Source organism: Brachycentrus maculatus, unplaced genomic scaffold (genome assembly GCF_059751285.1).
Source record: "Brachycentrus maculatus isolate JH-2025_06_01 unplaced genomic scaffold, ASM5975128v1 h1tg000059l, whole genome shotgun sequence".
In the NCBI taxonomy this organism is placed as follows: domain Eukaryota; kingdom Metazoa; phylum Arthropoda; class Insecta; order Trichoptera; family Brachycentridae; genus Brachycentrus; species Brachycentrus maculatus.
In genome coordinates, this window is record NW_028280813.1 from 128,940 (window position 1) to 142,150 (window position 13,211).

Here is a 13,211-nt window from a genome sequence, read left to right on the forward strand (position 1 = left end):
GTTAAACGTAAGCTATTTTTAAAATGAAGCATTCCTTTTTGTAGAGCAAGATGATTTGAATGAAAAGATGTATATATGGGTTGGTAAAATTAACATTACTTGTTGAGGAGTTGTTGAAATATACCGAGATATTAAATTACTATCTAATATTAAATTAAAACTAATAAATTAATATTGAAGTCTACTGGAATATATAGAAATACTTTTAATGATAACTTTAAAATATTTATTGCTTTTATTTAATATGTGGACGAATCATTCTATCATGTGAAAATGTCGGAATGTAGCAGCTCGAGGGTAGTAGAGAAGAAGTCTCAGATAATAGAAAGGCTGCCTCAGGTAGTAAAAAAGGCTGTCCCTGGTCAAATCTTATTGTTTATTTTTACTGTTAGGCAGAAGGCAGATAGGAATTCAAAGTTCGGTTAAATTAATTGGAAAACGAGGTTGGCTATGTTGTCAGACTGATACCATTCGCAAGTTGAATTCCACATATCTCCATGTAATCTGTTCTATGATTAATTTTGATGGCAGATTTATACCAGCCGTAAAATAGTTATGTATCAATGTATGTCTTTGACATTTTTTAGTTTTATATATTATTTTCTCTCCACTGCTGGATGTAGCTCTCAATGTATGCTCTTCTGTTTTTTTGTTGTTAATATTTTCTCAATCTTATTACCAGCGACGGGGACAATGTCGTTAGCCCATCATTTGTTTTGAATAAATTATTACAAACACAACATTTCTAATTATATTCTAGGAAGATAACGTTTTCTTCCCAGTGTGAGTCAACATGTGACGTTTTAAACTTTGTTTGCAAGAAAATTTATAACCACACTGCAAACAACAGAATGGTTTCTCTCCAGAATGAGTTAACATATGTTTCTTTAAATGCTCTTTCCGAGAACATTTATAATCACACTCTGAGCAAGAGAATGGTTTCTCTCCAGTATGTGTAAACGCATGACTCTTTAAACTTGCTTTACTTGAACATTTTTGATCACACACTGAACAAGAGAATGGGTTTTCGCCAGTATGTTTTAACATATGACTCTCTAAATTAGCTTTACTTGAACAATTATAATCACATTCCAAACAAGAGAATGGTTTCTTTCCACTGTGAATGAACATGTGATTCTTTAAACTCGCTTTACTCGAATATTGTTGGTCACATTTTGAACAAAAGTATGGTTTCTCTCCAGTATGAGTAAACATGTGATCTCTTAAAGTCACTTTTCGAATACTTTTGAAATCACACTCTGAACAAGAGTATGGTTTCTCCCCAGTGTGAGTAAACATGTGATCTCTCAGTGTACTTTTATTTGAACATTTATGATTACACTCTGAACAAGAAAATGGTTTTGTTCCAGTATGAGTTAAGAGGTGTGCTTTCAAATTCATTTTCCGAGAACTTTTAAAATTGCACTCCGGACAAGAGAATGGTTTGTCCCCAGTATGAGTAAACATGTGACTTTTTAAACTCGCTACGCTTGAAAATTTCTGGTCACACTCTGAACACGAGAATGGGTTTTCCAAAGTATAATTTAACATGTGAATCCCTAAATCAGCTTTACTTGAACATTTCTGATCACACTCTGAACCAGATAATGGGTTTTTCGCGGTATGTTTCAACATGTGAGTCTCTAAATCAGCTTTACTTGAACATTTTTGATCACACTCCGAACAGGATAATGTTTTTTTTCCGGTATGAGTCAACATGTGTCTCTTTAAATTCATTTTCCGAGAACTTTTAAAATTACACTCTGAACAACAGAATGGTTTCACCCCGGTATGAGTCAACATGTGTCGTTTATAAATTGCTATATTTGAACATTTATAATCACACTCTGAACAAGAGAACGGTTTCTTTCTAGTATGAGTTAAATAATGTTGCTTTAACAGCCTTTTGTGAGAACATTTATAATCACACTTTGAACAAGATATTGGTTTCTCCGCAGTATGAGTTAACATGTGTTTCCGTAAACTACCTTTATTTGAATATTTCTGATCACACTCTGAACAGGAGAATGGTTTCTTACCAGTATGAGTGTACAAGTGTTCTTTTAAACCCAATCTCCAAGAACTTTTGAAATTGCACTCTGAACAAGAAAATGGTTTCTCCCCAGTATGAGTAAACATATGATCTCGCAATGTTTTTTTGTATGTACATTTATAATTACACTCCGAACAAGAGAATGGTTTTTCTCCAGTATGAGTGAACATGTGCCTCTGTAAAGTGGTTTTTCGTGAACTTTTGAAATCGCACTCTGAACAAGAGAATGGTTTTTCTCCTGTATGAGTAAACATGTGGTTTCTTATTCCCATTTTCCGAGAACTTTTAAAATCACACTCTGAACAAGAGAATGGTTTTTCCCCGGTATGGGTAAACATGTGATCTCTTAATCCCATTTTACGAGAACTTTTAAAATCACACTGTGAACAAGAGAATGGTTTCTTCCCAGTATGAGAAAACATATGATTTCTTAATTCCGTTTTCCGACAACTTTTAAAATCGCACTCTGAACAAGAGAATGGTTTGTCCTCAGTATGAGTAAACATATGAAGCCTTAATCCCGATTTCCGAGAAGTTTTAAAATCGCACTCTGAACAAGAGAATGGCTTTCCTCCTGTATGATGAAACATGTGATATCTTAATCCAATTTTCAGAGAACTTTTAAAATCGCACTCTGAACAAGAGAATGGTTTGTCCCCAGTATGAGTAAACATATGATTTCTTAATCCTGTTTTCCGAGAACTTTTAAAATTGCACTCTGAACAATAGAATGGTTTTTCCCCAGTATGAGTAAACATATGATCTTTTAAGGTTTTTTTAAACGAACATTTATAATCACAATCTGAACACGAGAATGGTTTTTCCCCGGTATGAGTTAACATGTGTCTGTTTAAATTCCCTTTAATTAAACATTTATAATCACACTCTGAACAAGAAAATGGTTTCTCCCCAGAATGGATTAACATGTGGCTCCTTAATTTTCCTTTTTCCGAACTTTTATAATCACACTCTAAACATGCAAATGGTTTTTCTCGAGTATGTGCAAGAACCGGGTTTCTAAACAGCCGTTCGCGTGAGGATTTGGAATTACACTGAGTTGAATTCATTTTTCTGCGACACGAAGGATATTGACTTGTGTTCTCTAAACACGTGGGCTTAATTTCAATTTCAACTACATCTGAAAAGAAAATGAAAATCATTTTTAGTGTGGTTAACAAAATAATGATTAAAAAATATGTTAAAAAATAAAGATGAACCACCGTCCTTTTCGATATTGTGGTCAACCTTCCTACTTGATCCGGTGCCTTGCACAACATCGGAATATTTTTAGAAATTCCTTTTTCTTAAACCACAGATAGAGGTTAAAAAGGAATTTCTAAAACTTTAATTACAAGAGGATTTTTAAATTTATTTCTGACACGTATTCATAGTAAAGTTTGAATATTGAGAGTGATTTCTGACACGTGTTCATAGTAAAGGTTTAAAAAGTCTTCAAAATATTTATATACCTTCAGTATGACTTCAACAGATGGTTGACGCGTAAAAACGCCTATGGCCTTATGGACGTTACAGACTGTTCACAGTTATTTTATCTCTAGTTTTTTTTATAGTGCCAAATGAATAATTAAAAAAAACTTGAGGTAAAATAACTGTGAACAGACTGTACAGTCCATTTGATTTTTTTATTTCAGTTTTAATATTTTCATTTCATTTTTTTTTCTAATTAATAATATTTATCTATTGTTTTAACTGACTCCCTACAAATTGAGCATGAGAATGCGCTACTCGCGGGTTCTCTTTTTACACATGCGTAGATTTGTTACTCTATATAACACAGTGTTACTTACTAGAGCCAGCTTCAAGTTTGCTCGAGGATTCCGCGCACTCTTGTTTAATGTTAGGATGATGTATATCTAGTTCAGTGAAGTCACTCAATATTGCTTTAGAGTGAGGATCAGATCTGGTTAATTGCACGGCTTGCTCTTCGCTCATATTTTCTCCAGTATGAAGAGTGCCATTATTACTCCCTGGTTCTTCTTTGATAAAAGGATCTTCCTGTTTAATGTGGTGCTTCCTGTGGTTCGAGTACGACAAGTCGACATAGCACTGTCGTAAATTATATTTACTCTCGAGAAGTGGCCATTCCTTAGCAAAGAGTAGGAGAGTATCGTCTTTTGCTTCTCCCGGATCAGCCTCCCCACGAGCTGAAGGCAACTCCATATTTTTTCTCAATCCTTTAGTAGAGGTTTATTAATAAAAATATCCATTTATCCTATAAATAAAAAGAATTGAATGAATAAAAAAACATAGTAGCTAAAGTGAAGCCTATAAACACTATGTTTTTTGAAATGTTATTGAAAGAAAAACTTTTTTAAATCTTTCGAATCATTCATTACTACCAGTTTTACCTACAAGTTTTACTCAAAATCAGGTTTTTTCTTTTGAACGCTCAATTAATTTGATTGCTTTTCTTTTAATCATATGAGCCGACTGCTTGTCATCGTAACATAATAAAAGTATAAGATAAATTTTTGACATGTGCTTTGCTTATTTATTACAGCTATAATTTATTATTGCTTCTGGGGTAAATAGTACATTATTAGAAAGTACCCGCGGGTCCGTATGCTTAAGTGTAACGTTATGTGTAATGTAATGTTTTGTTTAAAGTAAATAATACGTATTTACCCTACGTGTTTCATATTGAGTAAGGTTGACGACTCCCTAAAATTGTCATAAGAGCACTAGGATCATAATCAGGCAGTCGTTTTTTTTCGCAAAAAATATTCTTTATTACAGTTGACGACCACTTCAAGAAGTTGGTACCTAGTTACTACTAGTACCTAGTTATTATTAGTACTAGTTACTAGTACTAATAATAATAATGCTAGCTCGCTAGTCAAATAAGTAATGGGGACGAAATATTTGGCACACTGTTAGAAAATTATAGAACACATTTTTACATGTAAAGTTTTAATAAATAAAAAAAAGTGAGTCGATTCATTTTATCGTAATTTATTCCAAACATAAAATATGTACTGACTGTTTCTCTAGGACACAGCAGCGATGCGCCTATGAGTCGTCAATGTTACTTCCGCTGAACCGTCTATCTAAAACTGCGTTTTACGGGGGACCACCGTTATAGGGAAAAAAAGCGGCAAACGTCATAAGGGGAAACCCTATACGAGTGTACGTCATACGAGGTTTACTGTATAAAGCTGAGTAGATACATTGGATTGCAATACTTATATAAAAACGAAAAACGTGGAAATTAGTACGTCGTAGCCGGTAAGGTTTTTTAAATGATAATTGAAAAAATTAATACATGGCCAATAGTCCTGACAAAAGAGCATAATACTAAATTCCACATTCGACCTTAATTACTTCGCACAAGATTTTTTAACATTTAATACATGATTAGTGATTATTTTAATTTTAGCAGAAAGTGTGGGAGATATTGCAACCCGTCTTAAGGGGTGCTTTTTTTTATGTCAGTCAGTATTGGAGACCGGATCTTTGATAAATCTCGACAATAATCACTAGAATGCAATGAAATTCCAAAACTCACTTAAAAAGCGTTATCACGAGTCATCTCCCCATTTACAATACACACACGCCTTTAAAAATTATCTATGGTTTCAATTTTGACAGCTAAGTCACCGTGTTCATTCTTCTTAATAAGGGAAGGGAATCATTCAACTGTCACAACAAAACTTATCGTCCTGACAAAACAATACTTTTTTAAATGAAATATGTAATTATTATAACAAACTTTACATTAAAATATTAATTATTACAATAGTTACCTGCGCACTGGGAAAACGGGACCGCCGAGAGGAGCACATAGACAATCTTACAACTTATTCACAATATCGCGCCACCTGGGATCAGTGGCTTAGTACCTACCTACATTTTATTTGAATCTATTATGATGATGATCAGCTATTTTGTAGTTGATGATAACTGCCACCAAAATTAAACATCGAATATATTCTTGTAGATACATCTAGATTTTTATCTTGCAAACGCTCTCGTCAATCCGACAACGTAGCCACCGATAAGTTTTTGTTGTTTTGGTTGTCTGGGTCAGATAACTCTAAAAAGGGACAAAAGAACTTAGCCCAACGATTAGCATTACGGTACAAATAAAACCAGTGAGTGGCATAATGGTATAAATCAATAATAATGTGGGACTTCGGCCCGGCAACTGACCTAGCGGTACAAATAAAGAACCTTCGCTTGGAATATAAGGGCGAATGTTATTACCTGGGCGTTCTAAAATTCGCGCGCGCAAATTTACAGAGTTTAGAAGAATCAAAAGAATCGATGCTATTGACACCAACTAGCGGGGATGTATCGGCACTTACCATTTTGTAGGGAATAGGTGTTTCCCAGATAAAATTGCGAAAACAATATTTCGAGTTCGGATTCGAGCGATTGGGCCCCCTCGTCAAGGCAGATTTTTGGGATGATATCCCAGAACTGGAGAGAGTCAGGGATTTTGCGAGCTGCAGAGCTGGATCCGTATTTACTTTTTTCTGGCTCTGGCGGGCGTTGCTCTTGGTCTTGAGTTTCGGGCTGCTGATAGATCGGCTCATGGCAGGAGGAGTCAAACCTGACGTCGCAAACGGATTGTTCGGCGAAAAAGAGCCTAGGATACCGAGTATGCGGGGAATGAAGGAAATTTTTGTTGTTGTTTCGGATTCGCCGTGTTTACCCCTATACAGCATTAATATTAGTACTAATAATATACCTAACCTAATGAATTTAATATACCCGGAAATAAAAAAGAACTCAATTTACATCTAAGATGATTGAAAGGAAGGACAATTTATAGACTTGAATGTTTCATGTACATGAGTTTATTTGCTAATTAAACATATTGGAAAAATAAAAATGACTTGTCTTATTACAAATGTAGAAATGGAAAAGAAAAACTTAAGGCTAAGTGTACAGTCCGATTTCATTTCTCACGCAAATTCTTACGCAGAGTTGAGGGTGGTCCATGATTAGAACCTTGGGCGGCTCCCGGGGTTGGCCCCGTTGACAACCAGCTGGAAAACTAGGCGATCGTGGCGTAGATGATTCCATGATTGGAACCTCAGGCAGTTCCCGAGGTTCAGTCCCGTATGGGGTGACGGCCAGCAGCTTAAAGGCTGGGCGGTCCTTGAGATGCAGGAATCTGGCGTTCCTGGATGGACGATGGGTGTCATAGATGCGGCGGTTCCTTCGCTGCTGGAAGGGTTGGGCGGCCATGGTTGGTACCACTGGCGGCGCAGGAATCTGGCGTTCCTTGATGGGGATGATGATGAAGGCGGCACCTTCGCGACTGGAAGGTGGCCTTATACGGCTGTGTAGCGCTGGCTACCTCGTGTTTTGGCGACACTATTCACTTTCACTTCACACGACTTCGACTGACGACCGAGCACTTAGCTGGCTGACTAAGTGCCGAGCCTCGAGCTCCGACTTCTCCCGACTGAGTACTGAGTAACTGAGTAGGGTGCCACCCCCTTTATTGAACCCTTGATGGAGAGGGTTGTATTCCCCTTCTCGCTTACACCTACACTAGTTTATAATTGTCTCTGTTGCACACTCATTGTAATACTATAGGATCAAAACTTATATTAATTAACTTATAGTGAGGGCTATTGTGGTTAAATAAAAAACGATTACATTTAGGTTTAAATCAAAGATATAACATGAAACTCATTAACTAAAAATCTTAGAATAAAAACTAATCTTAACTTATAATTATTATTATTACGGAATCACCAATTAAACATTGGAAAATGAAGCTACCTTCAAGAGTACTAGGCTTAAGGTTCAGGTTCGATCCTTGGCAAGGTTGACGTTAAATTATACATGGCTATTTCATAGTTCCCTAAATGGAACTTAAAGCGTAAGCTACCTCTGCTACATTCATACGTGTTGCTGGTACATTGATAATGGGAGTGCCTTATGGACACGTGCGCGAACAAGGAAACAATGGCATAGAATTTGGTTTAATTACATTAATAACGCACTCTGATTAAGAGAATGTTTTCTCCCCGGTATGAGTGAACATGTGCCTCTTTAAAGTCGATTTTTTTGAACATTTAAAATCGCACTCTGAACACGGGAATGGTTTTTCCCCTGTATGAGTAAACATGTGATCTCTCAATCCCATTTTCCGAGAACATTTAAATTCACACTCTGAACAAGAGAATGGTTTCTTCCCAGTGTGAGTATACGAGTGTGCTTTTAAACCCGATCTCCAATAACATTTGAAATTGCACTCTAAACAAGAAAATGGTTTCTCCCCAGTATGAGTAAACATATGATTTACTAATAACACTTTTCGAATACTTTTAAAATCACATTCTGAACAAGAGAATGGTTTCTCCCCACTGTGAGAATACACGTGATCTCGTAGTGTACTTTTATTTGAACATTTATAATTACACTCTGAACAAGATAATAATGGTTTCGTTCCAGAATGAATTAAGTAGTGCGCTTTTAAATTAATTTTCAGAGAACTTTTAAAATCACACTCCGAACAAGAGAACGGTTTCTCTCCGGTATGAGTAAACATGTGATTTCTTAATGCCGTTTTCCGAGTACTTTTGAAATTGCACTCTGAACAAGAGAATGGTTTGTCCCCAGTATGAGTAAACATGTGAAGTCTTAATCCATATTTCCGAGAAGTTTTAAAATTGCACTGTGAACAAGAAAATGGTTTCGTTCCAGTATGAGAAAACATATGATTTGTTAATTCCGTTTTCCGAGACGTTTTAAAATCGCACTCTGAACAAGAGAATGGTTTGTCCTCAGTATGAGTAAACATATGAAGTCTTAATCCCGATTTCCGAGAAGTTTTAAAATCGCACTCTAAACAAGAGAATGGTTTGCCTCCTGTATGATGAAACATGTGATATCTTAATCCCATTTTCCAAGAACTTTTAAAATCACACTCTGAACAAGAGAATGGTTTCTCCTCAGCATGAGTTAACATATGAATTCTTATTCCTGATTTCCGAGAACTTTTAAAATTGCACTCTGAACAAGAGAATGGTTTGTTTCCAGTATGAGTAAACATATGTTCTTTTAAGCCTGTTTTCCAAGAACTTTTAAAATCACACTCAGAACACGAGAATGGTTTCTCCCCAGTATGAGTAAGCACATGACATTTTAATTGATTTTTAAATGAACATTTATAATTACACTCTGAACAAGAGAATGGTTTTTCTCCGGTATGAGTAAACATGTGCATTTTTAAATTCCCTTTTCTTGAACATTTATAATCACACTCTGAACAAGAAAATGGTTTCTCCCCAGAATGAGTTAGCATATGACTAATTAATTTTCGTTTTTCCGAACTCTTATAATCACACTCTAAGCAAGCGAATAGTTTTTCTCGAGTATGTGTGAGAACGGGTTTTCTCAACGGCCGTTTACGTGAGGATTTGTAATTACACTGATTTGAATTAGTTTTTTTGCGACACGAAGGATATTGACTTGTGTTCTGTGAACAAGTGGGCTTTATTTCAATTTTAACTTCATCTGAAAACAAAATGAAAATCTTTTTTAGTAGTGGTAAACAAAATGATGCACTTTTGATGACTGGAGCGCAAGATGAACCAGCGTCCTTTCGATCGTGTGGTCAACACGCCTTCTCAATGCGGTACCCTGTACACCATCTGGGTACGGATGAGGGTTAAAGAAAAGGGAATTTCTAAAACTTTATTCAGAAGAGGATTTTTCAATTTATTTATGATATGTGTTCAAAGTAAAGGCTGAATATAAATAACAAATCAAATCAAATTCTAAAGTGAAAAAGCTTTCAAGTTATTTATATACCTTCAGAATGACTACAACAGATGGTTGACGCGTAAAAACACCTATGGCCTTATGGACGTTACAGTTCATTGAATTTTTCAGTTTAAATTCAGTTTTAATATTTTCGTTAATTTTTTTGTTTTTCTAATTAATATTATTTCACTATTATATCACAGTGTTACTTACTTGAGTCAGCTTCAAGTCTGCTCGACAATTCCGCGCACTCTTGTTTAATGTTAGGATGATGTATATCCAATTTAGTGAAGTCACTCAATATTGCTTTACAGTGAAGATCAGATCTGGTCCATTGCACGGCTTGCTCTTCGCTCATATTTTCTCCAGTATGAAGAGTGCCATAATCACTTTCTGGTTCCTCTTTGATAATAGGATATTCTTGTTTAATAATCCTGGAGTACGACAAGTCGACATAACACTGTCGTAAATTATATTTACTCTCGAGAAGTGGCCATTCCTTAGCAGAGAGTAGGAGAGTATCGTCTTTTGCTTCTCCCGGATCAGCCTCCCCACGAGCTGAAGGCAACTCCATATTTTTTCTAAATCCTTTAGTAGAGGTTTTTTATAAAAAAATAACCATTTATCCTATAAATGAAACGAATTGAATTAATAAAAAAGCATGACGGAGCAAATAGTATCTAAAGCGAAGCCCGGCTGAAGAATATACATCATGTTTTTTAACCCTTAATTACTCGCATGGGGTCAAAGCTATTTCGCATAAAAAAAAAGCATTTTCTGCTTCGCATTTGATATTTAGTTCATGTTATTTCTTTTTATATGATAAAATCAATAAAGCACCTTAATAATAAGCAAGTTTTATTATCTTATATACTTAATAAATAATAAACAGTTATGTATTTTCTTCGTGTGAATGATTAAGGTTTAAAGATTTTTTTAAATCTTTCGAACCACTTATTACTACCAGTTTTACCTACAAGTTTTACTTACAATCAGGTTCTTTTATTTCAAACGCTCAAATAATTTGATTGCTTTTCTTTTAATCATATGAGCCGACTGTTTGGCATCGTAAATTAATAAAAGTACAAAATAAATTTTGAAACATTTATGTTGACGTATGCTTTGCTTATTCTGCGGTAAATAATGCAAGGGGTTAATAGGTGTTTTCTAGATCGAGAGATAATGCGTACGACATCTATCGCGTGAAAGATGGACCAGTTGCTTATAAGCAAACGTCATAAGGGGAAACCTTATACGAGTATACGTCATACGAGGTTTACTGTATAAAATTCAGTACACATTGGATTGCAACACTTTGATAAAAACGTAAGTACGTCGTAGCCGGTAAGGATTTTTAAAATGATAATTGAAAAAATAAATAGTAGATAAAAAAATAAATAGATAATAGAAAAATAAATAATAAAAAAAAAAATAAAAAAAATTAAAAAGTAATAAATAATAGATAATATAAAAAATAATAAAAATAAATAGTAATAATAAATAATATAAGGCCAATAGTCCTGACAAAAGAGCATAATACTAAATTGCACATTCGAAATTAAATACTTCGCAAAAGATTTTTTAACATTCAATACATGATTCGTGACAATTTGAATTTTAGCAGAAAGTGTGGGAGATATTGCAATCTGTCTCAAGGGGTGCGTTTTTTGAAACGTCAGTCAGCATTGGAGACCGGATCTTTGACAAATCTCGACAATAATCACTAAGAGTGCAATGAAATTCCAAAACTCACTTTAAAAGCGTTATCACGAGTCATCTCCCTATAGCCATCTCCACGAGTCATACGCCTTTGAAAATTAGTCTATGGTTTCAATTTTGACAGCTAAGTCACCGTGATCATTCTTCATAATAAGGGAGGAATATCATCCAATTGACAAAACAATACATTTCTGAATGAAACATGTAATTATTATTACAAACATTACATTAAAATATCAATTATTACAATAGTGACCTGCGCACTGGGAAGACGAGGCCGCCGAATGGAGCACATAGACAATCATCCTATCCTATTCATAGACAACATCGCGTCACCTTGGATCAGTGGCTTAGTACTTACCTTCAATTCTTGAATGTCTAAAGGTGGAGACTGACCGGAGCATTTCGTCGTAACACGTTACGATGCGAGCATTCGGCAGTCAGTACAGCGAGCCGAGCGCTCCATCCATAGTTTCGGATGCTCGGTGATGCTCGCCGCGAGCGATGTTACGACGTTATGTTACGACGACATGCTCCGGTCAGTCTTCACCTTAAACCTAAAGGTTGGCCTAGGTTCTACCTTGACCAAGAAAATACAGTAAAACCTCGGTATACGCATCCAAATCCCACATATCTCTCACACCTTTCAACAACGTCATATATCAAAAAACTTTAAAAAAAAACACAAACAAAAAACTTTTTTAGGAGATCGTTTTTATAGTTTAAGAATATAATTAAATGTATTACAAATAAATATCAAGCCACTTATTGAACTTTTTACTGTGAAACAGATCTTTTTAGGTAAAAGCTGAATGATTTTCTCTGAAAAATATTAAGTATTTTTAAAAAATAATTAAACTATACCTTTTCTACAAAATGCAAAAACAACACTTTTTGCCCTGTAGCGGGTAAATATTAGGTCAAAAATTTGCCGCTTTTGCTGGGATATAGTACATTTTCTGGGCTTCCGAAAACACGCACAATTGAAGATGGTCGATTTCTGATATATGACGTTGTTGAAAGGAGTGAGCGATATATTTATTTCAGTACTAAGTAGTGTTTAAAACATTGATTTTTTTCTCGGGCAGGGCGCTACCCTCATGGCACGCGGCGCATGAGCGTCTAAAGGATTATTATTAATCAAAGGAGTAGTATTTTTAAGTGCCTTACGAGTGTAAAAATCTCCATGTTATAACTTTATTTCTCCTATTACGTTAATATTATGTTAATACATTCTTAGTCTTTCTCTCATTTTCCATTTGCTCTACATGTCCATACCGCCTTCAAAAACTTTTCTTAATCTTTTAGTCCGCCTCCGTAGTGTAATGGTCAGCATGCTCGCCTACCGTTCTGGAGGTCCCGGGTTCGATTCCCAGGGGGGCTTAATAAATATAAGTGATTTTTTCACTCTAATATTTATTCAATATTACACTGGACCGGTACCTGAAGTGGAGGGCTGATCACCTTTCCTTTGTGTGTAATCGATCGAGATAACACTGCGTTTATATGAAGCAGTGCCCTATGCACCATTGGGGTGCGGTAAGGGATTAAAAAAAAAATCTTTTCAACTATCCCTAGTTCAGCCTTATATTCCTGTCGTCATTTTTAATTCTGTCATATAACATTTTCCGATTTGTCTGAAGGAACTTATTTGACAACATGAAGGACTAGAAGGAAAGTGTATTTGTGGGGT

General features: G+C 35.3%; 2 protein-coding genes across 3 annotated transcripts; both read right to left on the bottom strand.

Moving 5' to 3' along the window:
• Positions 1-381: 381 nt before the first annotated feature.
• LOC148311664 (uncharacterized) lies at positions 382-5,868 on the bottom strand. Its single transcript, XM_088256171.1, has 3 exons — positions 5,818-5,868; positions 3,862-4,286; positions 382-3,191 (listed from the first exon to the last, which is right to left on the bottom strand). The coding sequence occupies exons 2-3, from the start codon at positions 4,232-4,234 to the stop codon at positions 757-759; spliced, it is 2,808 nt and encodes a 935-aa protein (XP_088112297.1). The 5' UTR covers positions 4,235-4,286; positions 5,818-5,868; the 3' UTR covers positions 382-756.
• A 987-nt stretch (positions 5,869-6,855) lies between these two features.
• Positions 6,856-11,844, bottom strand: LOC148311665 (uncharacterized). Of its 2 annotated transcripts, none has more exons than XM_088256254.1 (3): positions 11,775-11,844; positions 10,013-10,426; positions 6,856-9,550 (listed from the first exon to the last, which is right to left on the bottom strand). In XM_088256254.1, exon 3 carries the CDS (start codon positions 7,265-7,267, stop codon positions 6,956-6,958), a length of 312 nt encoding a protein of 103 aa, XP_088112380.1. In that variant the 5' UTR covers positions 7,268-9,550; positions 10,013-10,426; positions 11,775-11,844; the 3' UTR covers positions 6,856-6,955. The 2 variants fall into 2 exon arrangements, with proteins under 2 accessions (XP_088112380.1, XP_088112379.1); XM_088256253.1 differs by having other exon boundaries at positions 11,553-11,835.
• Between the last annotated feature and the right edge of the window lie 1,367 nt (positions 11,845-13,211).